At 38.8% G+C, this 25709-nt stretch overlaps 5 protein-coding genes across 9 annotated transcripts; 2 read left to right on the top strand and 3 right to left on the bottom strand.

Annotated features, from left to right (window-relative positions):
* The first annotated feature begins 616 nt into the window (after positions 1-616).
* Positions 617-1087, top strand: LOC106409001 (arabinogalactan protein 21). The gene has a single exon (XM_013849690.3). The coding sequence runs from the start codon at positions 727-729 to the stop codon at positions 904-906; it is 180 nt and encodes a 59-aa protein (XP_013705144.1). The 5' UTR covers positions 617-726; the 3' UTR covers positions 907-1087.
* Positions 1088-1645: 558 nt separating this feature from the next.
* LOC106410568 (mediator of RNA polymerase II transcription subunit 13) lies at positions 1646-10829 on the bottom strand. Of its 2 annotated transcripts, none has more exons than XM_013851093.3 (23): positions 10511-10829; positions 10343-10416; positions 10116-10264; positions 9956-10042; positions 9793-9880; positions 9621-9698; positions 9400-9477; positions 9237-9316; positions 8746-8824; positions 8315-8626; positions 8065-8124; positions 7649-7862; positions 7525-7573; positions 7302-7444; positions 5742-7085; positions 5455-5632; positions 5218-5335; positions 4980-5067; positions 4785-4863; positions 4391-4686; positions 3219-4293; positions 2740-3105; positions 1646-2639 (listed from the first exon to the last, which is right to left on the bottom strand). In XM_013851093.3, the coding sequence occupies exons 1-23, from the start codon at positions 10532-10534 to the stop codon at positions 2032-2034; spliced, it is 5667 nt and encodes a 1888-aa protein (XP_013706547.2). In that variant the 5' UTR covers positions 10535-10829; the 3' UTR covers positions 1646-2031. The 2 variants fall into 2 exon arrangements, with proteins under 2 accessions (XP_013706547.2, XP_013706548.2); XM_013851094.3 differs by having other exon boundaries at positions 10116-10255.
* A 4460-nt stretch (positions 10830-15289) lies between these two features.
* On the top strand, positions 15290-17918 carry LOC106408921 (zinc finger BED domain-containing protein RICESLEEPER 2). The gene is made up of 3 exons (XM_013849603.3): positions 15290-16591; positions 16675-16996; positions 17069-17918. Exons 1-3 carry the CDS (start codon positions 15332-15334, stop codon positions 17164-17166), a joined length of 1680 nt encoding a protein of 559 aa, XP_013705057.2. The 5' UTR covers positions 15290-15331; the 3' UTR covers positions 17167-17918.
* A 203-nt stretch (positions 17919-18121) lies between these two features.
* On the bottom strand, positions 18122-21726 carry LOC106410637 (probable acyl-activating enzyme 18, peroxisomal). Its single transcript, XM_013851183.3, has 14 exons — positions 21336-21726; positions 21123-21252; positions 20799-21049; positions 20525-20726; positions 20391-20431; positions 20180-20296; positions 19870-19946; positions 19580-19800; positions 19405-19499; positions 19120-19336; positions 18919-19044; positions 18739-18837; positions 18461-18670; positions 18122-18367 (listed from the first exon to the last, which is right to left on the bottom strand). The coding sequence occupies exons 1-14, from the start codon at positions 21602-21604 to the stop codon at positions 18251-18253; spliced, it is 2172 nt and encodes a 723-aa protein (XP_013706637.1). The 5' UTR covers positions 21605-21726; the 3' UTR covers positions 18122-18250.
* Positions 21727-22865: 1139 nt separating this feature from the next.
* On the bottom strand, positions 22866-25709 carry LOC106406901 (serine/arginine-rich SC35-like splicing factor SCL33). 4 transcript variants are annotated; one of them, XM_013847644.3, is made up of 6 exons: positions 25506-25709; positions 24751-24939; positions 24549-24626; positions 23707-23877; positions 23513-23617; positions 22866-23414 (listed from the first exon to the last, which is right to left on the bottom strand). In XM_013847644.3, the coding sequence occupies exons 2-6, from the start codon at positions 24909-24911 to the stop codon at positions 23066-23068; spliced, it is 864 nt and encodes a 287-aa protein (XP_013703098.1). In that variant the 5' UTR covers positions 24912-24939; positions 25506-25709; the 3' UTR covers positions 22866-23065. The 4 variants fall into 4 exon arrangements, with proteins under 4 accessions (XP_013703098.1, XP_013703099.1, XP_022560830.1 ...); XM_013847645.3 differs by having other exon boundaries at positions 24751-24935; positions 25506-25553; XM_022705109.2 differs by lacking the exon at positions 25506-25709 and adding an exon at positions 24044-24213.

Here is a 25709-nt window from a genome sequence, read left to right as displayed (position 1 = left end):
ACTTCAGTAGCACTTTGTGCTACGCAGTGTAATAAAAAATCATAAAAATAAATCTTAATCCTTTTGGTAGTTGGTCATTGTCATAGTTTGGGGTGAACATTGGTACGAAATACTTCAAGGAACTAAAACGGCCAGTTGACACCTTTTAATGAAATGAAATATATTATAGTGATTCTTGAAGGAAACAAATAGTTCCAATGAAGACAAATTTTGCAACAAATATGTTACTATAAGTGTTTTATATATAATAAATTCTGTACATTTTTTTATTAAAACAATCACTTGTTTACCAAAAAAAAACTAAAGTTTTAGTAATTAGAATTAAGTTTAAAAAAATTACTAATAGATAGGCTAATAGCTAATCTTAGAACTTTAAATTTGTTTAGTTTTAAAAGCAGAAAAAAAATTTTTAAAAAAATTGATGTAACTTTTTGAACTAGTCATGTGAACGTTTACAAACAAATTAATTATAATCAAATTTTTTTTGTTTATAAAAGTTTCAGTTGTGAGGTTGAAAATGAATAAACGAGAAAAATGTGGTTTGGGCCAATAGACAGCCAATTTGCCAGCTGTGAAAGTCTTCTTCAATTGTTGTATAAATAGACACAATACCATTCCCACAGCTATTATCATCATAAGTTCATAACACACACACACATACAATAAAAAAACAAATTATTTCTTTCTTTTAAAATTTTGTTCTTCTTCATACGTCAAAGCTAAGAAATGGAGGCAATGAAGATGATGGTTGTTTTCATGATCGTTGCTGTGGCTTTCTCAGCCGTAGGACAAGCGGCGGCTGCGACAGTGGAAGCTCCAGCTCCAAGCCCAACATCTGATGCTGCTATGTTCGTACCAGCATTGTTTGCATCTGTTGTTGCTCTAGCATCTGGTCTTCTCTTTTGAGCCAAAAACAAACATTTATCATTCTTTTTCCCCTCTATTAATTTTATTGTTTTTGTTAATGATTTTGTGTGTGGTTTGATTCTATAGAGTGTTGCATTATTCTTAATGCAACCATCCGTTCCTATATGTGCTTCTATGTATCATCATCATTTTTCATTGTTTATGGATTCGTTTTATCTTACAAACTATCCACACATCCGTGAAAAGCATCACATAACTTATTAATGGACGTTACAAAATATATCAGATTTCATTGATTTGGGTTCACATAAAAAGATTCAATAAGAGAGGGGATACTTTGGAATTGTCTAAGAGTTGGTGGAATCAATGATGTGATGAGCTGTATTTGGAAGGAAGTGTGGGGCACTATGATGCCGACATCATCATAATGGTGATATGGTGCCTCAAGGCAACATGAGTTTCCATGTGTCCCGCCACAGAAAGAAAGCTAAAGATGACCCCACATTAAATGATATTTAATGATTATTGAACCACACAACAATAGTTGCAGTAATCCATCCATATATGTAGCCAATCAGTAGAGTTAAAACCTGATCTGAATCACACACAAATATGCGTTAGCCTCTTAAGGCGACCCAGTGGTTGAGAACCAAGCCTGTTGTCAGAATCTTCAGCTGCACAACTCATACAACAGTCGGGATTCATTATGTGACTGGATCAAAAGAAAACTATTATGTTTAGCCCCAAAGATAGCAATATTTCTATAAGAGAACAAGTATTTAGAGCAAAGTATTTCCCTGAGAAACCAATATTAATAATATTGTGTCGACTTTTACAGAGGAATGATGAACAAAGTTAAATTACAAATACAAAGGGGCTATAAGGAAACTAACCTATGCACCTAAAGTGAATCACAACAAGTAGAGCAAGCCGTAAATGCTAATTTTTTTTTTTACAGATTTCTTAAGCCCCGAATAAAAACCTGGACTACATCTAGTAGATCTACACCACTTCTTCCTACTTTATAATGTATAGCGCTGGTTAAATAGCCCAAGAAACCTAAGTGCCTTAAACATGACAGATTACTCAGGAGGTGCAGGACAGGACAGAAAGCTTGGTCTCATCTTTTGATACTCAACTTAAGTGATATGCTCCTGCATTGTTTCAAACTCCTGACTTATCTGGTAGCCTGGAGCGTTCTTTATCCGCAAAATGAAGTAGACGACTCAGTCTGAGAACCACATCACAGTGAGACGGCAATGCAGTCCGCCTATCCAGATATGCTGGACTAACAGTCATCCACGATAGAGCATGGAGTTCTGCTGCAATTGACTCAAGGATTAGATGGCTTTCAACCTCAAAATCTCTAGTTTCTTTGGTCCGTCCACCGCCTTGCTTCATGATTCCTTGAAGAACTTTGTCATGAGCGTTGTCATAACCACCATAATAGTCTATGAGACTTACAGAGAGAACTGATGGCCATTCTTCTTTCACGTTTATTCGCGAGTCTTTTCTCATGGAAGGCACAGCTTTTGAAACAACAAATCCGGTAGACAAGGGGATTGCACAGCCTTTGCTGTGAAGGAGGTGAGCAAGTGGAGGTGATTCCGCAGTTAAACATGTAGGAAGCTGAAGAGGACTTGGGTGAAGAAAGCGCATGTTGGGTGATGGTATCATCATGTAAGCAAAAGCCGTTGACCCAAGAGACTTGACTGGAGTGAAACCTTCAATGTAATTTGCTGAACTCATACCAGTACTGCTCTGTCCACCTCCTGCGTAATTGCGTAAGATAAACATGCAAGTCAGTATCTTGCATCCCTTTCTAAAATTGTGTGAACTGAGGAGAACACTAGAAACCAATGAGAAACTGACCAGGAGATACCAACTCAGCCGGAAGAACAAAATGCAGAGAATGATCAAGTGAAATAGAAGCAAAACTGATGCTGTGAACCCACTGAAACAACCCCCTTGGAGTACCAGAAATGGTTTGTCCACCCATTGTTTGCTTTCTTCCACCCGAGTGCCCCATACCGCCTTTCACAAAGGTGGATGGTTTTGAGTGAGCACCGTAGAGTGTGCTAGTTGACGAGGCTCTCTCTTGAATTAAACTCAGATCATGCTGTTGCAAGGAAGGTCCGTTGCTATTGGTGGCTACGCCAGAAGGTGCAGAACGTCGAAGTTGAATAGGCCACTTCTTAATCTCAGGACCTCCAGCTGTGTAAATTGCCTTTTGCCACTCTGTTATATAAGAGTTTTGGAAGTAGACAAGAAAATACCAGGGTTAAATAATAGAGAATTCTACTTCCATTTGGATTAAGAACATGATGTAAAGGTAAAAGAAGCTAAGTTACCTAGGTACTCAAGCTCAAAGAAACTCCCAATGCGCGTAATGACAAAATCCCTGGGTTTGAAAGATCCATTTTCAGGGGAGGAACATGCCTGTAGTATCTGACATCCCTGCTGCAGAACTTGAACAAAAAGACACTGCAGCCCTTTCGTATCCTGTCTACTGCTAATCCCACCAAAGGGGAATATATGTGTGTCAAGCAATTCACCCCTGGCGTCCGTCCAGATGCTTACAAGCCATCTCCAGTCCTCTGTCCAACCGTAGCAGCAATGTAAGCTTGGAACAGCCTTCCCTTCAACCTGTGATGCATCCCCGTGGGAGCTTGTACCTTCCATTGAATTGACGCCAAGTCCTGAACCTCTGCCACCATCCTCAGGTATTGGCTTTGAAGACTCAGACCCTAAGCCGCCGAAAGTAGGTGAAACTCCACGATCCACAGAACCAGGCTCGGAAAGGATGAAAAGCGGTTCAAATAGATAGAAAATTGCATCATTAATGTAAAAATCTCCGTTTCTGTTTGAGTCGCAGCTTAATCCTCCAGATCTTGTTATTTGCCAGCTACTATCCCAACTACTCGTTCTAATGCTACCATCAATATCACCATCTCTTGGATGTGTAGAACCTGTCATTCGAGAACTGACGCAGTCTTTCCAGATTCCTGAGATAGAATTCACTGATGCCAAGGCTGAAGAGGATCTGCTAGATAATGATGATGATGAGAGAAATGCATCATTAGGCATTCCTCTTGAAATTCTCCGAGCTTTATTGTAGACAGAAAAGGCAGTATCCTTGAGGATGACAAGCTCATTAAAGCTTGGACTTGTTATCCGGAAAATAGAATCAACAGACACAACTTGTAGAACTAGTTTAGGGACGCTAAACCCCGAAAGCACTGGAATGTGAGATATTGATGCTTCGTCTACAGCAGCAGAACTACCAAAGGCCCTTGCAACCTGACTATTAAGTAAAGATCTCCGGTCTCTGTCTGGCTGTATCCCTGATCCAAGTGCTATAGACGATTCAACGACTGTCCTTAAAACTGCCGAAGGGTCTGGAAATGGACACACTATGTACACTACCTGAAAGAAAAGTAGAAGCCAACCAAGTATCAACAACAGCTACACTTGGTAGAAGTGGGCAAATAAATGCTTGTCCCAGTTTTTAACTCATACTTACCATGCATGGACTAGCTGACCCTTCTTTCTGGTTTGTGTAAAGCCCAGACCCAAGCTTAAGACCTTTCAGCGCTTTTGATAAAGACTTCAGGTAGCTATTTACATTCCACCCATTCGACAAGGACAGAAAATAATCACTGAGAGATCCCAGAAGCGACGTGTTATTGCTTTCAATCTTCATCGACTGAGGGCAATCAAGCAGAACAAATCCTGATGAGGATAATCTTCCAGCGTCAGTTTCCATTTGATTTCCCAGGATCGTTGGCAAATGGGTTCCCAGTCTGCACGTTTCATAAACTATGCAACAAAAGGTTCAGCAGAACATAATGACCCGTTCATGTCATGTTTAAATAACCTCAATCACAAATTCAAAATATATAAATTCGTGGACTCACCAGTTCCAAGTTGTTGGAAGAAATCAACAGCAGCACTGGTTAAAGGATCTATATCTGGACATACAACAGTATAGTTCATCTGCGAAAGGTAACAAAGAACAATCACAGGTATCTTAGTGGTCAAGAGTATCATCAATTGGCCTAAATTGCGGAAAACAAAAGCAAATCTCTCAGCCATAATCCTTAAATGCTCACATTTTTCGGCAGAGCATATGGCTCGAAAGGGGCCTTTTCCCAATGTGGCAAGGAGTTGGTTGAAACCTTAAGCCAGTCATCTTGGTACCTGTCACAAGTGATTGACACATAAGTAACAGAACGAAATCATGAATACTTCAGGAAATAATCCAATCAGAAGGGGATCTTGATAAAGACCACATTCTATTAAAAACATTTACATTCAGACTACTCATAGAACAGACATCGGCAAACATACCCGACAAGTATAGAGGGTGATGGAAGAACAAAAAGTGTAGGTCGGAGTAACTCTGAACTGTATATATCTTGGCTCTGCGCAGACTCCTCTCCTTTCCCACCATCTATCGCATTTGACACTGCTTGTATGCAAAGATTTTCATTAATAACAGAATCAACAACCACAGTAGAAACAATAGAGTTCAACGAGATGATAGCCAGCGTGAGACCGAAAAATAATCAAAATTCATGTGCTTACCTTCACTCAGGACTGACTCAGCAGTAGATCCCTCGGAAATAGATACTCCATCCATTGATTGATTTCGGCCCTTGCACCAATCTGTGACATATAATGGCCCGTCTGACTGACCAAATGCGGATTTCAGAGCTGTCTTGATGTCAGATTGCAGTAGTGTAATGACAGAGGAAGGAAAAACCTGGAAAGTAAAAAAAATCTCCAGAATCAGGTTTAAACCGGCTGAACACCCTGTACCATATAAATAACCAGCAGTCGCACAGGGAGGTTACACCATTTTGAAAGCTTACCTCAGCAGAGAGTGGGTCAACTAGCTTGACACCAGCAATGTCCAGAGAATGGCAGGAAGCCAAAGTTCCCCCACAGCCTGCATGGCCAGCAGAGGGTCCACACGACAGTTCCCGTCTCCACAATTCTTCCAGTGCAAGCCAGCCATAAGGTCCATCCCCACAATCTGAATCCAGAGCTAAATCAACGAAAGAAGTAGCTTGCTGTACAAGTAGTGCTATTCCATCTAGAAGCTCCTGCAACGGCTGCTTTTGGCCATAAGAAAGCAAGCTGTTTTCGCTAAACGAACTGTGGGGCAAGGATGAGCCTGCCTCAATGTTTGGCGAACTAGCAGGTTTAGCTGTTTTTGGGACTGAAACAGTCCGCCACACGCCAACTGGTGCACTCATGTGGCTGTCTAACATTCCTCCATCGAAATCTCCAGCTATTCTAGTAGGTACTTCTTTCTTATATATCTCGTTCCTTGCAGATACGTTGTCTGTCAGACTACTAGGCCCATTTGGCACCTGGTTCAAGAAGAAGTTTCCACTCAGCCCACTCAGACTAACAGGTGAACTGTGCTTCGAAGAAATGGCTTTGTGCCGCATCCTATACATGAAGGCTTGGAACATAACGCTTCCCACGTCTGTTGCCAGCAAGGTCTTTGAAGATAACAAAGTACTAACAACAGCAGATATACCGTCAGTCTTTTTCCCCTGTACAGTCTTAACAGCACTAGCAGCATTGTAGTTTGAATATTTTAACTGAAACACACCCTTCTTTTTACTATTGTTGTCACTGATTAAAGTAGGTAGCTTATCATATTGGTCCTTTCTGCCCTCTACCTTAGTGTACAAAGTTCTGCCATCATTGTTACCAATGTATGCTTTTGATCCAAGCAAAATCTTATCGGCTGCTCCATTAGAATCAGTGGCAGGTGGTGTGGGTCCATAAACATAGTTACTCGTTCTTGAATTTGAACTCTCCACTTTATGAGACTTGGGAAGATATGGGCTTTTGAAAGACGTCGACGAAAGCTCGCTCATAGGTGCTTCAACAGCTCCATACTCGGGAGCAAATGTCATCATAGCTTCTGCTTTCATCAAATGATCGAACTCACTGTTAGAAGAGCTTGACATTTGATTTGAAGGAGCTGAAGCTGAAGTGACACTGTTGTTGATGACTTCTTGACTTTTGATAAGGCCTTCATCAATGATAGGGGGAGCAGGATTAAAGCTCTCAAAAGACGAAAATCCAACGGGCAACACAATCTGGTCTGATACATCCACCATATCCATTGGACTCGAACCTACATCAGCAGAATCTGAAGGAAGTATGAGGGAATGCGACTCTGCTGTTCCCGGCGGCTACACAAACATAAAAGGTGCTTTGTTAGGTAAGGATTGAACACCAAAGGCAACATGACCAAAACACAGTAAGAGGCACCACCATCCACTCAAACCTTTACGAGATACAGTCTAGATTTATGAACCAATGCAGGAGCGCAATATCATTCACCAGCATAGAGAACGCAAGTAGTAGTTGCTTTATTATACTAAAGGATAACAGAAGACGGAAATTACCTCCCCAAAAGGTAACGCATCATTCTCAAAGAAGTCACCAAAGTCCCCAAACTCTGAAAGAAGTGCTTGGATATCCATGCCAACTCCTCTATCATCATCATCGTCATCATCCCAATCCCAACCAAATTGATCATTTGCAGTGCCTGGAACATCAGTTTATTAGTTTTAGTAGAACCCAAGCCTGACGTATATGCTTCTTGAATAGGTGCCTTTGAGACAGTACCTACTTGACCGAATGACTCTGCCATCCCTGTTCGCGGCCGCTTGGAACCCTGAAAAGGATGTTATGTTACTGGTTCGTTATCAGTACTATTCATCTCCACCCTTTCCACAGATAAAAGCCATACCAATTTTGGGTGATCATCTTTACAAGTCAAAGAATCTGCATCCGCATCAAGGTCACCAGTTCTTGAAGTCATTCTCCAACCACTCCCGCTAGAAGCACTACTTGTTGAACTAATGCTGCTATTACCGCTACTGCCACTGCTATTATAGCCATTTTTTTCATAGAACCCATCACTCTTATTTCCAGACGCTCCAAAGAAGTCAAAATCACCAGCCCTGCATAAAACAGACTAAATGTTCAGGGATCATGAACAGACTACTATAATAAAAAGAAAATAGTCAAGCTCAATATTCGAAAACTCAGAAATGCAACAGATCTCACTCCTATGGAGCTGCCAATCATGAGGATTGCATTTCAGACGTCTATGGGTTCCCTTTGATGTTCAGAATGTATCCGAAATAGAAGAAAAGGACTCACCAGTGCATAAATAACGACGAGCCTGCCAGTGATGGTCCTATCCAGTTTTGAAGCCAAAATCTGCAAGTATGATTTCACCTTGCATCAGCTCCAAGCTGGGGAAAGATAACAACTATTACATCTATTTCAAGTTGACGCTCTGTAACGTGCGTCTTAAACAATTCCTAAAACCCATCTCACTATGATCCTACACAGTTAACTATTCAACAAATTCTAAATAACTTCCTTACCTTGACATTTTAGTTTTTACCTTTTCAAAGAAAATTTAGCAAATGCCGACTGTAAGATTGGCACAAGCACTGCCTCAGCTGGATATATGAACCTTTTTTCACACATCGATAATATATCTGGGTGTCCTTTCCGGTGATCTTTACTCCCAACTGATGTTTGGGGAACATTGACCGCAAAGGTTGAATTAGTTTGACTTGTGTTGTCATTTATATTTTGGCAGCAACCAAGTGTAACTTCCACGTAACAGTGATCGCCATTTATCAGACGGGACGCACTACCAGCATGAGGAGGGAGACCAATATATCCACTTGAAGACCTTAAGTTTCCAGAACTGTATGAGAAAAATAATCTAATCTTAGTTGAGACATATTGGTTTGATCAGACTAACAGCTATGCATTTAGAAAAAAACGTAGAGTGGGGACACTAGATAGCAAAGGTATGAATTGCACCTGAAGTAGACTTGCTTGACAAGGTCATTGGGACAGAATCCAGTGAGGCTACCCCGCATTCCATGAGGAGAAACAATCACTGGTGGGAATAACATAAGCCTGTGAGAAGTGTAACTATCAAAGAAAAAGCCCCTATCTTTCTAGAAACATGTGCAGAAGATAAACGATTCATTTAAGGTCTCAATTCAACAATTTTGTCTTCAAAGAGTTACGTCTAGCACAATCTATAATCTCCACTCTTGGAGCAAAAAAGAAGAAGAGGTTCTATAACTCTGCTCGAGGAACTTAGATAGTTCTAGACTACACGAGCTTCTTTTCAGAGCCGAATGCACTGAATATTGAGTACAAAAGTCGCATCTCTCAATTCATTCACTAGCATATATATCAGTACAAATAAGGATTTGGTACTAGTTTCAACAACTTCCTTTCAGTTATCATAGACAAGTGATCAAAATTTAGCATCGCAGGTGATGATTGAAGAAATGACTGACCTGGAAGCCTATAACTGGAGTTTTTTAAAGAACTCCTTGACAGCCTCTCAGCATCGCCACTTGAAAGTGTCCGGACATTCCTTCGCACATTAAAACCAATGTTAGTTTCACAATTACTATAAGACGCACTAATCGAACATATATGACAAGTGTGTTTACGGACTTGGCAGAAACAATGACATGGACAAAAACTGCCTCTTCGGTAGCAGCAAATATGAATTCAACAGTAAGACGACCCCTCCTGCATAAAGATCCAAGGATCATTAGCCACACACACCTAATCATACATTTCTTTTGATTTTAGAAACTACACTCTGCAAACCAAGGTCTTGCAGGATCACATCTATTTAGTGAAGAGCAGAAGCTACAACAAGTTGCAGGTACCTCAAATATTCTTCATTTTGAGGGCTGACTTTTGAAAACACGTCTCCGAATCTCATGTAGGAAAGTCCACTTAACGCTCTGCCGCAATATCAAACAACTTAATATGAGATATCTCAACTCCATTATGTCCCTAATCCAACCCACTATCTCTGAAAATGATAAGAAACTAAACCTTTCAATGCAATTACGCAAAGACTGTGAAAAGGCAACAGATATCTCCTCAGAGTCCCCAGGTGCTACCCAGATTCCTGACGCAACAACTTTTAACAGAAGAAAAAAGAAGCCATAATAAGAACCATAAGAAAGATCAAAGAATCATTAATAAAAAAATTTACCTCTAAGCTTTGAGACAGCAGCCTGAGCTTTATCAGTGATTGATGAATGACGTCCAGGAAGAAAAAGCCAAAGCTTGATCTTTTCGTCTAAGCAGTAAATGATCATGAGATATCCAGCTAAAAAACTTACAAGAGTGGTGGTGTTTAGCTTTACACTTACCAGGGTTGTATAAGCCTTGAGATGGATCCCAAGGTCCAACGAAAGAATTGGTCCATGTGCTAAGAAAGCCTTCCTTGTGCAAGCGCAGATGAGATGAAAGCACAAGATATGTAGCAACATCATTCTGCTCAGCTCTTGAACTGAAATCTCTACAGGATTAAATTAGTACACACTGTCATCATATAAAAGTCCAGAGAAATAGACAAAAAAAAGCTCAAAGCTTGAACCTTGTATCAGAGGTGGGATTGAGCTCAGCTTCACTAGGAAGAAACTGAAACCAAGAAACGTGATGAAGACCCCCCTGTGCAATTGCAAGTAGTAGATTATCAAAATCAATACTTTTTTTACAAGGAAAGTGAATGTCTTTAGTATTTAGAATCAAAGCGAAGACTTACAATTCTGAAGACATTGGTCCACATCGTTTTCTCTAGGCTCTACTTTGATCGTGAAGACACTTACGAAGCTCGGAATCGCGAGGGAAGCACGATTCCAATCATAAAGGCAAAGACTGTGAGGTTGTCACGAGGAAGAGTGATACGGTTTTTTTTTATAGATCGGAAGATTCTTCTTCTTCTTCTTCTTCGTACGATCTTTTCTTTATCTCTCTCTCTCTCTCTACGACTCCGTTTCCCGTGGCTTCACTTTACATGTAAAACCAGATCCAAACGAACTCTCTTTAGGGTTTTTTTTTTGCTTTTTCTTTTCTTTTCTTTTTTTCTGTTTTTGGTTCCATCTTAAAACTGAAGTCAATTATGAAGATTTATAGAAAAAAAAAAGAAGTTAAAAACCTTCATCTCTGTGATAAAAAAAAAAAAAAACATTTAAACCCCTCCTCCCCAACCTATTTTATTAATGATAATTAATCCCTAAATATTCAAAAAAGTAAAAAAAATCTCTATACTGACACAATAATCAAAAATCAGAATATTTTATCAAAAAACTAACTTCTTGTTTGTAAATTTAAATTAGGTAATAATGATCCAATAAACCATATTCGAGATTAGTTTTGGACATAACGAAATACAAACATTGTCCCAGTCTATGAAATTAATATAGTTAATATGTAAATTATTTTATTTTTAAATTGAGTAAGAAAAATATATGTATTTGTTACTTGTGATTTAACTCGCAGTTGTTTCACGTCGTATAAATATATATATAACAGACATATATATATATATTTAATCTTTAACATGTGATCTAATTTTTAATCTCAGGATACCATAAATTTTGGGTCTATGTGTTTATACTATTTTGTTTGGCTGAGTTACATGAGTGGGTGTGTTTGGCTTTACATGTTAATTTATTGGGTTTAATTCCAATTAAACATTAATTTAACTTAAAATGAATTGATAACGAATGATTTAAGTCTCGTCCGTTTACCGTCGAATCAAACATCAATAATATTTTCTTATTAAATATCGCTACTACTATTTTGTCTCTATGTTGTTTGATTACTGATCGATGCGATTAATAAAGACACATTGTCATTTATTATGTTTTTGATTTATATACTTTCAAAGTTTTTCACAGCTATTAATAAAAATGTTTTGAATTGTTTGAAGGAGTGGTGTTTAGAAAAGAAAGTTTCTTCCATCACTTTGGCTAATGTTACTAGTAATACTTGTATGCAAAAAAATCAAACATTGTCTTTAGATGATTAATGAGAATATATTGTCATGTGAAGAAAATTTTTTATATGTGAGGTGCTAAGTGAAGGAAGGATTGAAATTAGCTAATGGCCTTCTGAAAAATATTCAAAATAGTGTGAAGTTTGTGCACCTGAATCAATGAAGGACTAATTTTAAACTTGTTGTAATAAGAGTGTAGAAATTATTGTCTTTATATGTACCCATTTGTTAGAACTCGACTTATGAGATACTTGCTAGAACTCTTAAATTCCGTAAGAAATTTGCTAGTTTCATGATATAAGATATAATGCCTTTAAGATAAATAAGATCGTGGAGAACAAAAATTGTGACTTTTTGAAGCCTTTCAACACCATCAAAACATATTTTCAGTTGTGAAGTATCCTACAAGTAATATATACTTCATACAAGAATGCAAGCCAAGTTTACTGAATATTGGGATGAATATAATATCATTTTAGCAATGGGAGCTATTTTAGATCCAAGGTTCAAGACTCAAATACTCAAATCGTTTATGATAAGCTAGATACCAGTTCTTCGGATAACAAAGTTTATGCGAAGAATTTTAAGTTTCTCTACAAAGAACATACAAGCAATCCGTGGATGGTTCGTCTTCTAATTATTCATGAACACTAATTCCAAATGAACTATGTAAACTTATTTTTTCTTGTCTTGATGTTTATGTGCTTATGATTTTTTCTGACATATGTTGAGTTGTTTGTCGCTTTGTCCTTACATTCATTGTCTCACTCTTGATATAAAATGATTGCGTCATTGTGGTTTTGATTTTGTTGTGCATGTTCTGCCTTTGGAATAACAAAGGCTATAGAGTTTAAAACTTTTACATATATATAAGTTTTGAGCTATTAAAAAGAAAATGGACATTGTCATGATTTAGCTTCTCTAGCATGCGATATTCTCATCATCCCAATTTTACAATGACACCAGAGTCTATTTTTAGTATTGAAGGTCGGGTGTTGACTACATACCAAAACCGTCTTCTTCCAAAAATGTGCAAACATTACTTTGGACTCGTAATTGGTTGCATACTTATGCATAATTTAAAGATAAAATTTTACCATTTGTATGAAAGGATTATGCAATGTATGTGACTAATTTAAAATTTTGGTGATGTTGAAGATTATTTTGATGACAAAGATGAAGAAGCTACAAATGTTGCAAGTAGTTTAAGAGTTTAAGATTTAAGTTTGTGGTATGTTATGTGTTATGCTTGCTATCTTCTGTGTCTGCACTATATTAAATTATATTTTAATGGTATATTAAATGCATAATTTGATTATGTATACAAAGTATATTAACATTCTAAAATTACTCCAAATTGACATCCCTAGGTTAATACTGGCAAATTAACATTCCTATAATAGGATAATACTCAACATTTTTCTCTAATAAACTATCATCAACCACTTAAATAATGTTCAACATTTTCTCTAATAAACTATCATCAACATTCTGACCAAGTCCAACCACTTCACCAGACCTGTCCGTTTGTCCTTCACGCTCGCCGAGTCTCCAAGTAGGGGTGTCAATTGGTTGGGCCACCCATGGGTTCACCCATTCAAAACAAAGATGGGTGGGTGATGGTCATACCCAAATAACTTATGGTCTAACTGGGCTAAAGACCCACTTTGCCCATGGCCTAACTGGTTCAAACCCAATGGGTGTTGGGCTGGCCCAAAACACTTAATTTCTAGGGTTTAGACAATTTGGGGAAAAATCATTCCGCGATTCTTTTCTTCTCGATCGATCTCTGCTTTTCGATTCATCTGGCAAAATCGCGATGAAAATCGATCTCTGCCTCTCGATTCGACTTCTCCGGCTTTGATTCTCTTAATCCGAACCAGATTTCTCCATTCTCTACTTCTTCTTCTCGCGATTTCAGGTATGCTTCATGATTCGATCATCCATCTCGTTCTGTGTTGTGGGTTTTAGGCTTTTAGCTTCGATCCATCTCGGTTTATCTCTTCATCCATCTCGAGTTTAGCTTCGTTCTGTTTTGTGAATCTGTGATGAATCGTTCTACTCTTGCTCTGAATCTATCTCGTTTTACTCTTGCTCTGAATCTGATGATGATGATGAACTGTTTAGATTATAAAACTCATATATATCGTTTTGTTTTGGATTCAGAAACACGAGGAGTTGTATGAAGATTGAAGCTCAATTTATCTCCTCCCTTATGTCTTACTTATGAATCAGTAACCTAGCTCTGAAACTTCCTTTAGTTGTCTTCTTCTGTGGTAAGTTTTGAACCATTCCTTTGTTTTCGATTGAAGTTTTCTCATCCAAATATATGTTTACTGAAACCCTTTAAACTAAAAACTCATTTTTGATTGAAGGTTTCTCTTCCTTGTAGAGGAGTCATCTGCTTATAAGGAGGTTTAGTTGTGTCTCCATTTCTCCTCACGATTTCAGGTATGATTCTCAAGTATAACTGAGTAGTCTTGTGTTTGTCAGATTCCAGATTCTTTGTTTATGGGTTTATGATTCAATTTATTTTTTCTCGGCTGGTAACGTTTTACTATTGATGACCTGGTTTTTAACTTTCTTAATGCATCAGATGTGTTCCTTCGAAATCTACAGCAACGATCAAGCTAGAGTTACTTCCTTTGACTGACGGCATAATCACTCTTGATACTCTCCAAATACACGTCAAGGAGAAAGGTAAAACAAAAGAATGTCTAGTTCATAGAACAAGGCAAATCTCTACTGACCTGCTTAATGACTGGAACACCAAATGGGCTTGTGTGTGTGACAGGTAGTAGGTACATTCCAGAGCAGTTACTGAAGATAAACTCTACGCCAAGCAGAGTCACCATCAAACATTGAGCACTCTTTGTTTCACAGGTTCATCTTCATCTCAATAGGCTATTGACTTTCGGTTTCAAGGTTTCAAAGAAAGTTATGTTGTAAGCAAAAGAATGTCTAGTTCAAAGTTATAACAACCGTTAGAGATATTCAGGTTTCATGAGCTCCTTTTTTAACTTTTATTTACATACAAGTTATGAGGCTTGAGTTGAAGACTTGTAGGGGTCTAGTATGTTAATATCAGAGTTGTCTTCTTCTGTGGGAATCATTGATTAACTCCAAGTGTCCTATGCTTTCCTGTGTCTTCTTCTGTGGGAATCATTGATTAACTCCAAGTGTATTATTTCTCTTTGATTGATCCTTTGACCATGATAACTGCTCCTTTCTCATTTAAATATTTTTTTGTTTTAGAAAATGGAAGCTATAGACTTGAACGATGATGGTCAGAATGATGTGATGGATGAAGATATAGAGGATTATGAAGTTTTAGATGATTCAGAGGCTAACAGAGGCACACAACCGAGACAAGTTCAGTCACGCCGTAGAGTCTCTAGGTGCTGGAAGAAGTTTACTATACTTGGAGGAAGGTTGTCTGATGGTACAACTAAGATCAGATGCAACCTTTGTAGAAGGTTTTACTTCTTGAATCTTCGCAGGAATGGAACCTCAACTCTGACTCGTCATATGAAGGTATGTCCAAAAGCTGTTGGAACACCTAGAAGTAGTTCTAGGAAGGTAGATATGATGGTGTTTCGTGAGATGATAGCTATGGCCATTATAGAGCATGATCTTCCTTACAAGTTTGTAGAGTATAAGAGGATTAGAATGGCTTTTACTTATGCCAATTCTAGCATTGAGTATTGGAGTAGAAACACAGCAGCTTCTGATGTGTTGAAGATTTATGAAAGTGAGAAGCAGAAACTTAGGAAATTCTTAAATGATTTTCCTGGAAGGGTTTCTTTGACAACAGATCTCTGGAGCGCTATTACTATCGAAGGATATCTCTGCTTGACTGCGCATTACATAGATGTTGATTGGAATTTGCAAGCTAAAATATTGGCTTTCACCGCTTTTCCTCTGCCTCATTCTGGAATAGCCATTGCTATGAAGCTGGTTGAGCTGCTGGAGGAGTGGGGACTGGAAAAGAAGGTCTTCTGTCTCACTGTAGACAACGCTTCTTCGAATGATAGCATGCATAGTATCATGAAGAGACAGATGCACAAAGATCTGTTCTGCAGTGGAGAGTTCTTCCATGTACGATGGTCAGCACACATCCTTAATCTTATTGTTCAAGACGGCTTAGCAGTGATTGGAGGAGCTTTGCAGAAAATCAGGAAGAGTGTCAAGTTTGTTAGAGGATCAGAAAGCAGGGAAAGAATGTTTCAAAACTGTGTTGAAACAGTGGGAACCGAGGTCGAAGGTGATGAAGGTCTGGTCTTAGATGTAAGCACACGTTGGAATTCTACTTTCCTTATGCTTTCTAGAGCTATCAAGTTCAAATCTGCACTAGGTAACTTGGCGGATGTAGAACCGAGTTATGTGAATTGTCCCTCTTATTCTGAGTGGAGGAGAGCAGAAGTGATATGCGAGTTGTTGAAGCCATTTTCTGAGATTACAAATTTGATTTCGGGTTCCTCATACCCAACATCAAATTTGTATTTCAATGAAATTTGGAAGATTGAGTGTTTGTTGAGAGCTCATGCAAATTATTCTGATCCTGTTATTTGTGAAATGGTGAAGTGTATGAAGCTCAAGTTTGAGAAATACTGGGAAGAATACATTGATATCCTTGCAGTTGCTGCAGTTTTGGATCCAAGACTGAAATTTCACTTCTTAGAATATTGTTTCTCGGTTTTGGATCAGTCTACTTGTAAGAGAAGGTTGGCTAATGTTCGTTCAAAGATCTATAAACTGTTTGGAGTTTACAAGAAAAACCAGAGAATCAGTAGTGCTGCAACAACTTCACAAGGAGAAATACCCGATGTTCCAGCCGGTTATGGGGTAAGTTATGCTCTGTAGTCATTTCTGATAAGTGTTATGAATTTCTGATATCATATAAGTGATGTTTAACCTGTTTTTTTCAGGGCTTCTACGCCTTCTTTTCTCAGAAAGTTGTTGGCAGTGGCAAGTCTGCTCTCGACATATATCTAGATGAGCTATTGCTTGACATGGCCGCTTACAAGAAACTGAATATGTTACATTACTGGAGAGACAACTCAGCTCGGTTCAAAGAGTTGGCAACAATGGCACGAGAGGTTCTGAGTATACCCATAACAACTATTGCTTCAGAATCTTCGTTTAGCATTGGTAGTAGAGTCCTTAACAAGTACATAAGTTGTCTTCTACCTACTAATGTCCAAGCCTTGGTTTGTACAAGAAATTGGTTAAAAGGGTTTCCTGAAATGGGTTAGTGTTGGTTATAATCTATTCATATAATAAATTGCTTCCGAATCTTCATAAAACTATTTTTTTTCGTAGGTGATGAGTCTGTTGAGAAGACAGAAGAGGAGAAAGAAGAAGAGGATAAAGAGAAGGAGAAAGAAGAAGAGAGTGGAGAGTCAATAGACTTGAATTGAGGTATGATTCTACACCTTACTCATTCAAGTAAAACTCGTTTACTTTCTTTGGAAATGAGCACTTTTGATATGAATTGAGCACTTGTGATATGAGAGAACATTATGAGAGCACATTCAATACATTGAAATGTTCTAGCTATTGATCTGAAGATAAATGATTTAGTTTACTCTTGCAAGTTGCAAGTAACTTGTTTGAGTTTGTGGGCTAATGAATCTCATTTCTTGTTTTGTTTTGGATTCAGAAACCAGCATTTTCATTCACTTGCTGCATGTCATAACTGCTAACGATCTGTATCTTCATCTGCAATTGTCTTGAGAATTTGGTGAAAATCTGAGGTTGAATCTTCTTTTTTGTTTGTTGTTGCAGGCTGCAAATAAGAGGAGACAAAGTCACAAAGCTGGAACAAAGTGAATTCATAAACAGTGTTGTTAAAAACTTAAGTCTTTTGAGATTGTTTCAGATTTTCCAATGTTGTTTAAAGTTTCAAAAGTTTACTACTCAATTTTGGATATTTCTATCATATTTCAATGTTGTTTAATATTTAAAGTGAGTTTAAATTGAATTTAAACATATTTGGGCAAATATTCAAAAAAAAAGAAAAAACAGATTTGGGTCAATATTTAAATTGCTTATAATTGGGCGGGTTTGGATGTCCAGTTGGGTGATGGGTGTTATTGGGTGTGGGTGTTGTTAAGTGTGGACTAAATATGGGTATGGATGTTTTGAACCCAGAAAAAAAAAACGCCCAGTTGGACATACCAATTTGGGCGCGGTCCAACCCAACTGAGAGGCCTATCTCCAAGGTTTAACATCAGCGGCAAAGATCCGTTTTGCGCATAAAAACTACGTCTCTGCTCATGTGTCCCAGTGATAGTCACTTACCCTCAAAGCTCACTCTCCCCATATATATTCTCTCGTCCTTTTATTAAATGAATATTGCAATGTGAAACAAAATGATGACTAAATGGAATCATTTCTTTCTTGTATCTCAAGACAAAGCTCTGGGAGGACTTTATCTTATTTATTATAACTTCTTATTCAATAAACACTAACGTTTCCCAATAGTATATGTTCTCCATAGCTCTATATTCGACTCCGTACAGATTGTATTTCTTGATTCATTTTATCTCTCAAGACTCTTCTTAGTAACTTGTTCGAAGCCGTTCTTGGAAACTCAGCCACAATCTTCACGAAACTCACCTGCAAAATTTTGCAAAAAATTCCATTTCCTAACCAGAAACAAACTCTTTGTAACTTTGATTTTACGAATTAAGATCCAAAGCTATTACTTACCTTGAAGAGAGGATTAAGATCCTTTTGAATGGCTCTTGAGAATTTTCTCTTGAGCTCTTCTTCACTAAGTTTCTTGAACCCTTCTTTCAAGACTGCGAATAAGGCCAGTAACTCTGGACCACCGTTAGCCGGAGTTATGCTGACTGCAGCCGTCTCAGAGATGCATTCATCGGCTTGATCACACACTCGTTCTATCTCAATAGAACTTGTCTGTATAATGCAAAAATAAGATTAAAACTTTGAGGACACAAGATGTAAAAAACACCAATTTAGTTTACCTTAATTCCTCCAAGGTTCATGGTATCATCAGATCTGCCTTGAACAGTGAAATATCCTCCTACGGTTCTCTTCAAGATGTCACCATGTCTTCTAAGTCGCTGCAGAACAGAACAAAGGAACAGTTTAAGTGATGCTCATTTTGCAATTTGAATATACAAAGTCCTTACTAAACTACTCACTGTTTCTTTATACATTGGCATTCCCTTGAAGTAAACTTCCTCATGGTCTGCGTTCAGAAGTCTATCCGTGGCTCCAAAGTGCTGCGGGAACAAACCAACTTCTCCAGTACACGGTTGATCATCCGGCTGCAAAAACAAAACAGTCTCTATCATGTACAAACCTTAAGAATAAACCGCAAACATGTCAAAAGTATTCGTTACATATGGGACACCGTTTTCATCAAAGATGATGATTCTAGTAGCCATGGTTGGTGTGCTAAACGCTCCAAAAGCCTGAGGTTGAAGCGGGCTTCCAATGATGTACGAAGAAGCGAGTTCAGTGCCTCCACAAACTTCGATCACAGGTTTATAATAAGCTTTAGAAGAAAGCCAGAGAACATCATCAACATTTGAAGCTTCTCCTGTTGTGGCAAAATATCTAACAAAGCACAAACCAACATCAGACAGAACACATAACATATAAACCACAGGTTTGTTATTCTTTACTTTATCTTTGTCCAATTAAGCCCTTCCATACAGTTTGTCCTCTTCCAAGTTTTCACCAAGCTTGGAACAGTACCAAGAATCGTGACTCCAGCATCCTGAAGTAATATCAAAGCACAGTTAAGTGTGGGGTTTGATCAAATGTTGACAAAGGAGACAGCAATGGAGGTTGTCTTGCCTGAACAAACTTTCCAAAACCGTGGCCGAGGGGAGACCCGTGATAGAGTGCAAGCGTTGTACCGGTTAGAAAGCAAGAAAATATAAGAGTTGGTCCCATCACCCATCCGAGATTCGTAGGCCAACAGTATGTGTTACCCACTTTGACATCAAAATGAGCCCATCCATCACAAGCACTACGAATTGGCGAGAGTTGTGTCCATGGTATAGCCTTCGGTTCACCTAGTTTAGAAAAAACAAACTGATCAACAGCTGCTCTAAAAATTTGTATTACAATTTGAATGTTTTTACCTGTAGTTCCAGATGAGAAGAGAATATTAATCACAGAGTTTACAGGTAGATAGATGGGGCCATAGTTGTTCTCTACACTGCAAAACAAATTGGAGCCATACTTGTTAGAAAAAAATTAGCAATCCAAATCCCATATCGGATATTAGAGAAAAAAAAGTCTAATATATATATAGTCCAGTTCAATATGAGCCTTTTGGGGAGAAGCCTTTCCAAAACAAATCCGCCATACTTTAAGCCAAAGCGGATAATATCATAATAAATCAAGAGTTTGGACATCTGGCTCTAGTTAGAGATTTAACGCAAAATTTACCTAGCTTTGGACAGAAAATCCTTCCATGGTATGTCCTGATCTCTTAACTGAACACGCAGTTCAGTCCCTGAAGCTGGGAGGACAATGATCTTTGATGGAGCAGCTTCAACCACCCGACTACAGAAAAAAAACAAAGGGGGAGAGACGCAAGTTTCAGTTTAATTTATGTAGTTGGTTCATGGAGTTTTAAGACCAGGAATGGAAGAATCACCTGTATAAAGGAAATCTCCGACCTCCTCTGAGTATATAATCCTGAAAAAAGCATATGAAAAATGAATCATTGTATATCTGGTTATGGTAAGCTGAGAAATATAAAGAAATGTGAGTCAAGACTGTATCACAAACCTGAGTGAAAATGCCTTTTGCATTGGAGATTTTCAACCTTGTGGCAATTTCTTTAGCTGCAAAGCTGTCTGCGATGGAGACAACAATACAACCAGCTAATATGATTGCCAGATATATAATCACTGCATCCACTGTCATTGTCATATCGATGGCAATCGTGTCACCCGTTGCAAAACTTCCACTTATCGCATTTGCCACCAACCTGTGTATAAAGTATTGTGTCAAAAAGATCAAATGGAACCGTATGATCAGTAAAGACATTCATGATACTTACATTACTCGCTGGCGGAGTTCTTTGAATGTCATTTTATTGACTGGAGAATCATCAAAGCCTTCCTCTCGCCATACAACAGCCAAACTATCATCCTCCCTCTGAGAGAGGCTTGAAGGTATCAGACAACATTCAGCAGTATTAAGTACTGCATCAGGAAGCCATGTCCCTCCAGGTTTTGATTTGTCAAGGATGCACCTCGGAGGGGTGTGAAACTTAAGTGAAAGCTCATCGATAACAATAGACCAATAAACCTGAAGAAAACATAAAGTTAGACCATAACAAAGAGTCTTTTCTGTTCTTGAATGTTCAACGTCACTGCCTTACTTCAGGATGTTCAACTGAGAATCTCCTGAAAAGCTCAAAACTCTCTAGAGGGTTTTTATATGAAGCACCAAGAAGCCTTGGCCCGTGAGTTTCCATTAGCCTTCCTAAGTTTGTGTATTTTGACAGAGATCTAAACACACATAAAGAAGAAATAGACAGACACTCAGCAACTCAGACAAAGTTGGTTTGAGAGAGGGAGAGAGATGGACGTACAGAGAAGGGAACCAGTAGAGAGGAGGGCCGTGGATAGATGCATCCCAGTTTGAATAGATAGAGTAATAGAGAAGCTGATGAAGAGGATGAGGATGCCATGGCTTAAGTACACACTCATCCACCAAAGCCTTCCATTGATCTCTTGGATCAACACCTTTAGTCCTTGAAATCACATCTGTTACCACTTTCTGAAACCCCTTAGCCTTTTCCAAACTCAATCCAGCTTTCACATAATCCTCACTATTCAATTCTCCTATGCTCTTCCACATCTCTTTTTCTATCTCTCCATACAAGTCATAGCCTTTTTTGATACTTAAGTGCTGCTAGTAGGTAAGTAGGTTTCGTGAACAAGAAAGTACAGGTGTCACTGGCCGGGCTGACCATGGGCTTCATTTTGGGCGGACTATGGACGTGCCCAATTAATAAATGGTCCAACTGGACAAAAGACCAATTGGTACATGGTCCAATTGGACGAAGACCAAATGGACAATGAGTCTCCATGGGCTTCTTTAAAACATAATTTCATGAGTTTAACAAAAGAAAACATAGTTTTACAATTAACCCAAAAAAATAGTTTTATCGTTAAAATAAAAAATTAACGATTTTGACGGAAAACGTAATTTCACTATTTTGACGGAAAAATGTATTTCATAAATTTGGCAGGAAAATGCAATTTCTCGGTTTTGGCGAGAAACACAATTTCTCGGTTTTGGCGGGAAAACGCAATTTCTCGGTTTTGGCGGGAAAACGCAATTTCTCGGTTTTGGCGGAAAAACGCAATTTCTCGGTTTTGACGGGAAAACTCAATTTCTCGGTTTTGGCGGGAAAACGCAATATTCGGTTTTGGCGGGAAAACACAATTTTTCAAAATTTCAAAATTTTAGAAATAAAATCTAAACTAATAATTAAAAAAAAATTATAAATATTATTGGGTGTCCATGGACATGTCTATTTGGACATGCCTATTTGGACATGGTCTCTATTGGTCTTGGACATTTGTTTGGACCATTGTCCAATATAGACCACCCATTACTATCCAAAACTGAAATGGTCCAACTGGTTATGCTCAATTGGGCCATAGACGGATCATTTGACAGCTTTACAAGAAAGTTCCAACTGCCAAATTAGTGTCACTGTTTAAGATGAAGTCTCCTTGTCTTGTTTTGTTGTGTTCCCTAAAACAAAATGAAAAAGTCTAATCCTTATCAACAAACCCAACTACTCGTCAAGATTGGGACCATAGTCTCTGTCTTGTTGAGTTTTAAAAGAAACCAAATCTACTCATCTTTGCCCCGTTGAACACGGCTCTACGAAGACATATTATGGTAGGCCCTTACATGGGCCAGATGCGGTGAATCTGATGGCTTTTGGATTGTTGGACTTAGATTCCCGTGCAGCATCAACATCGCTATGGTACTCCAGCAGAAGCTAACCATCTTAGCCGAGATTCTGATTCAAACCAACACAGTTTTCCAAATAGTCTAATGTTGCAACTTTCAATATAATGACTTAATCTTAAAGAGGACACAATAACACTAACAATCTCCCATAAGACTCAACATCATCAAACCATAAAAATATTCAATCCTCAATAACATAACAAAGCCAAGGTTCGACACTACATAGATCTCTCATCTTTTCTCAAATCATAATAACTGTCTTAGGATAAGAAAAAGAGAGACATAATCATAACATAGAGATGATGCATATCCAAAGAGTGAAGAATCAAATCACTGGCTTGGTGAACGGTCTTCGTATTGCTCCCCACGCGGTGGGCTGCGGCTTCTGGCCTGTTCAGGTGTGCAGCTCCTGCTTCTCCTAGGGCTTGGACTCCTGTTTCCTCTCGGGCTATGGCTTATGCTTCTCCTAGGGCTCGGGCTACGGCTTATGCTTCTTCTGGGACTCGGGCTAATGCCGCCTCTTCTAGGACTCGGGCTTATGCTTCTTCTTGGGCTACGGCTTATGCTGCGGCTCTTGCCTCTGGCTGGAGTTACACTGCGACCGCTCGAGCCATTGTAGGCGGGGGAGCGCGAGTATGATCTCCCCCTATCATATCGTTCTTCCCTGGGAGAGATAGACCTGCGACAATGGAGAGATGGTGAGCATTCAAAAGGTTACTCGAATGGTTCTGTCTACACAGAGATGTGTACTGGAGTTCAGACAGAACATGTAGAAACCTTGGGTGATGTCTTCGGGGAGGAGAATAGTAACCACCACTCCTTGACCGTGATCTACCACGTCGACGGGGAGGAGAACGAGAATACCTAGGGGGACTCCGCCTCCTACGGACACAAAAGAGTTATTAAAGATCTCTCTACATTGAGGACTCATTCATAAACTGAAAAGTTAAAAAAGAGAAAGCTCCATGCACCTTACTCCACCACGCTCCCTAGCTCTCATCTCAGTAGGTTTCTTCCTGTTCTCTTCCGCAAACACAACAGTCAGCTCACGTCCATGAAGAACATAGCCATCCATGTGATATTTCGCCTCAGCAGCGTCAGCAGGATCCACAAACTGAACAAAACCAAACCCTCGCGGATTTCTGCATTTGACATATAGAACAAAACAGGATCTCAGATTAGGAACCAAACATACAAAAATGAGGACGAAGATGCACCACTTTATGCACCATTTCACAACAGTTGGCGATATGGTCTCCTGCAGCAGAAGATATCGCAAGATAAACATTGAAATAAGCAAGCACTTGCCTGCTAACTTCGCAAGTTTCAGTATAAAGATGTGTCTTCTTGAAGACTTGATTCATCTTCAAATTGACTACAAACTCAACTTCACTTCAACTCTTACTCTTCACTATCATACAGAACATCTTCATAAGAACTCTACTTACTTCTTTGATGTCTTCATTTCTTTAGATTCACTGTTAAACCTCAACAACTTTAAATAACACACTAATAGCGTGTTCACACACATGCAACATATCAACATTGTATACTTATCCTTAAGCACTAAAAAGTACGAAGTCTCAACAGGTACTAACTAAATTCAATCTGGCGTTCTTTCTTTTATTGACACCTCAAACTAGTGACTCAAAGATTCAAATGAAGACCTCATGTCACAGAAAACAACTAAACATAGGAAACAGGGAGATTCAAGAAAGCTCGTAAAGAGGATCTAAGAAATATATATTTTATCTAACTAGAACAAAGTAAAATCAGATGTTTAAACAGTAAATAAGGGACTAGTATGTCTCACCCAGTATAATAGTCCCTTGGCAAGTAAATGTCCTTGAGAGGGCCGAACTGCTCAAACGACCTCCTGAGATCGTCTTGCCTGAGGAAAAGAAAAGAAGTTAAAGTCTTCACAGTACATAAAAGAGAAACATCATGCCTAGATATGCTTAATAACTATCCAAACAATTAATAGTTAGATTAAGAGAGTTCTAGAGAAGTCATACCTGCAATTATGGCGTAGATTACGAACTAAAAGACTGGTGGGGAGGTCCCTGCTGCGACCTCCTCCGTATCGGCCTCCTCCTCCTCCTCTAGGGCTTGGGGATCGACCCCTCCTCCCATAACCCCCCCTTGGTGGTGACGGAGTGTAGCTCCTTCCCCTCATTGCGGCAAGCTTGCAACAACCTCTCTATCTGTCAATAAACACAAACCAGATAAGAAAATGGTTGGCTGTTTAAGAAACAAGAGATCACAATCGCAAGCCCTTCTAATTAAACTATCATCTGACAAAAACTTCAAACAAGTGTTCAATCACCAAACTCCAACCGCTAACATACTCTACCCCAAGTGGAAAAACATAAACAGTGTCTTGCCACCTAAAGGACTGGGCCATCATAGAACATATCTCGAGGAGAAAACTACGATGTTACAACTCGTTGGCTCTAGAAATATCTTCTTTGGTCCATTTCAAAACAACTGAACTGAACTGTATCAAAGAGACCAATACTAACTGAGATCACAAACAGTTCTCAGATGGAGACGGGTTTCAATTCAAGCAAAATTATATGTGCATGGACACAAAAAGGAGAAAAAATTTCCGTCTACAGTGCGACTCAATTCTAAAAAAAATCGATACTAAAACTAACGGACGAACAAAGAGCTCCGATCTACCACGGAGGCGAATACAGGATGAATAAACTGTGGACAGATTATTCGAGGGGAAGGTTAAATACGGTGAGAAAAAGGAGAAAAGACTTACCGGAGAACGAAGGTCGGTGGTGACGAACGGCGGCGATAAGACAATAGCATGAGAAAGCTTTGCTGTCTGAATTAGGTTTATATATATAAATATATGCTTACATTTTAACCCCCAGTACCTTTTAAAATACTGTTTTTAGCCTATAACTCCCTATTTTATTAAAATGTACCCTCAAAGATTTAATTATGGTTTCCAGTTTCCGTA

This window comes from Brassica napus, chromosome C6, assembly GCF_020379485.1.
Source record: "Brassica napus cultivar Da-Ae chromosome C6, Da-Ae, whole genome shotgun sequence".
NCBI classification, from domain to species: domain Eukaryota; kingdom Viridiplantae; phylum Streptophyta; class Magnoliopsida; order Brassicales; family Brassicaceae; genus Brassica; species Brassica napus.
Note: the sequence above shows the minus strand (reverse complement) of the source record. Positions and strands in the feature narration are given on the sequence as shown.

What these genes read in the sequence shown, in the direction of transcription:
- LOC106408921 (XM_013849603.3), top strand. Translation starts at nt 15,332, where the DNA reads ATGATGGTGTTTCGTGAGATGATAGCTATGGCCATTATAGAGCATGAT. An exon ending in ATGTTCCAGCCGGTTATGGG is followed by an intron (nt 16,592 to 16,674) that starts GTAAGTTATGCT and finishes TGTTTTTTTCAG; the next exon opens with GGCTTCTACGCCTTCTTTTC. An exon ending in AAAAGGGTTTCCTGAAATGG is followed by an intron (nt 16,997 to 17,068) that starts GTTAGTGTTGGT and finishes TTTTTTTCGTAG; the next exon opens with GTGATGAGTCTGTTGAGAAG.
- LOC106406901 (XM_013847644.3), bottom strand. Translation starts at nt 24,911, where the DNA reads ATGAGGGGAAGGAGCTACACTCCGTCACCACCAAGGGGGGGTTATGGG. An exon ending in AATCTACGCCATAATTGCAG is followed by an intron (nt 24,627 to 24,750) that starts GTATGACTTCTC and finishes TCTTTTCCTCAG; the next exon opens with GCAAGACGATCTCAGGAGGT. An exon ending in AGGGAGCGTGGTGGAGTAAG is followed by an intron (nt 23,618 to 23,706) that starts GTGCATGGAGCT and finishes TTGTGTCCGTAG; the next exon opens with GAGGCGGAGTCCCCCTAGGT.
- LOC106410568 (XM_013851093.3), bottom strand. Translation starts at nt 10,534, where the DNA reads ATGTGGACCAATGTCTTCAGAATT. An exon ending in TGCTGTCTCAAAGCTTAGAG is followed by an intron (nt 9,881 to 9,955) that starts GTAAATTTTTTT and finishes TTCTGTTAAAAG; the next exon opens with TTGTTGCGTCAGGAATCTGG. An exon ending in AGAGTCATTCGGTCAAGTAG is followed by an intron (nt 7,445 to 7,524) that starts GTACTGTCTCAA and finishes CTGATGTTCCAG; the next exon opens with GCACTGCAAATGATCAATTT.
- LOC106409001 (XM_013849690.3), top strand. Translation starts at nt 727, where the DNA reads ATGGAGGCAATGAAGATGATGGTTGTTTTCATGATCGTTGCTGTGGCT.
- LOC106410637 (XM_013851183.3), bottom strand. Translation starts at nt 21,604, where the DNA reads ATGTGGAAGAGCATAGGAGAATTGAATAGTGAGGATTATGTGAAAGCT. An exon ending in CTCTACTGGTTCCCTTCTCT is followed by an intron (nt 21,253 to 21,335) that starts GTACGTCCATCT and finishes ATGTGTGTTTAG; the next exon opens with ATCTCTGTCAAAATACACAA. An exon ending in CTTCTCATCTGGAACTACAG is followed by an intron (nt 19,801 to 19,869) that starts GTAAAAACATTC and finishes TTTCTAAACTAG; the next exon opens with GTGAACCGAAGGCTATACCA.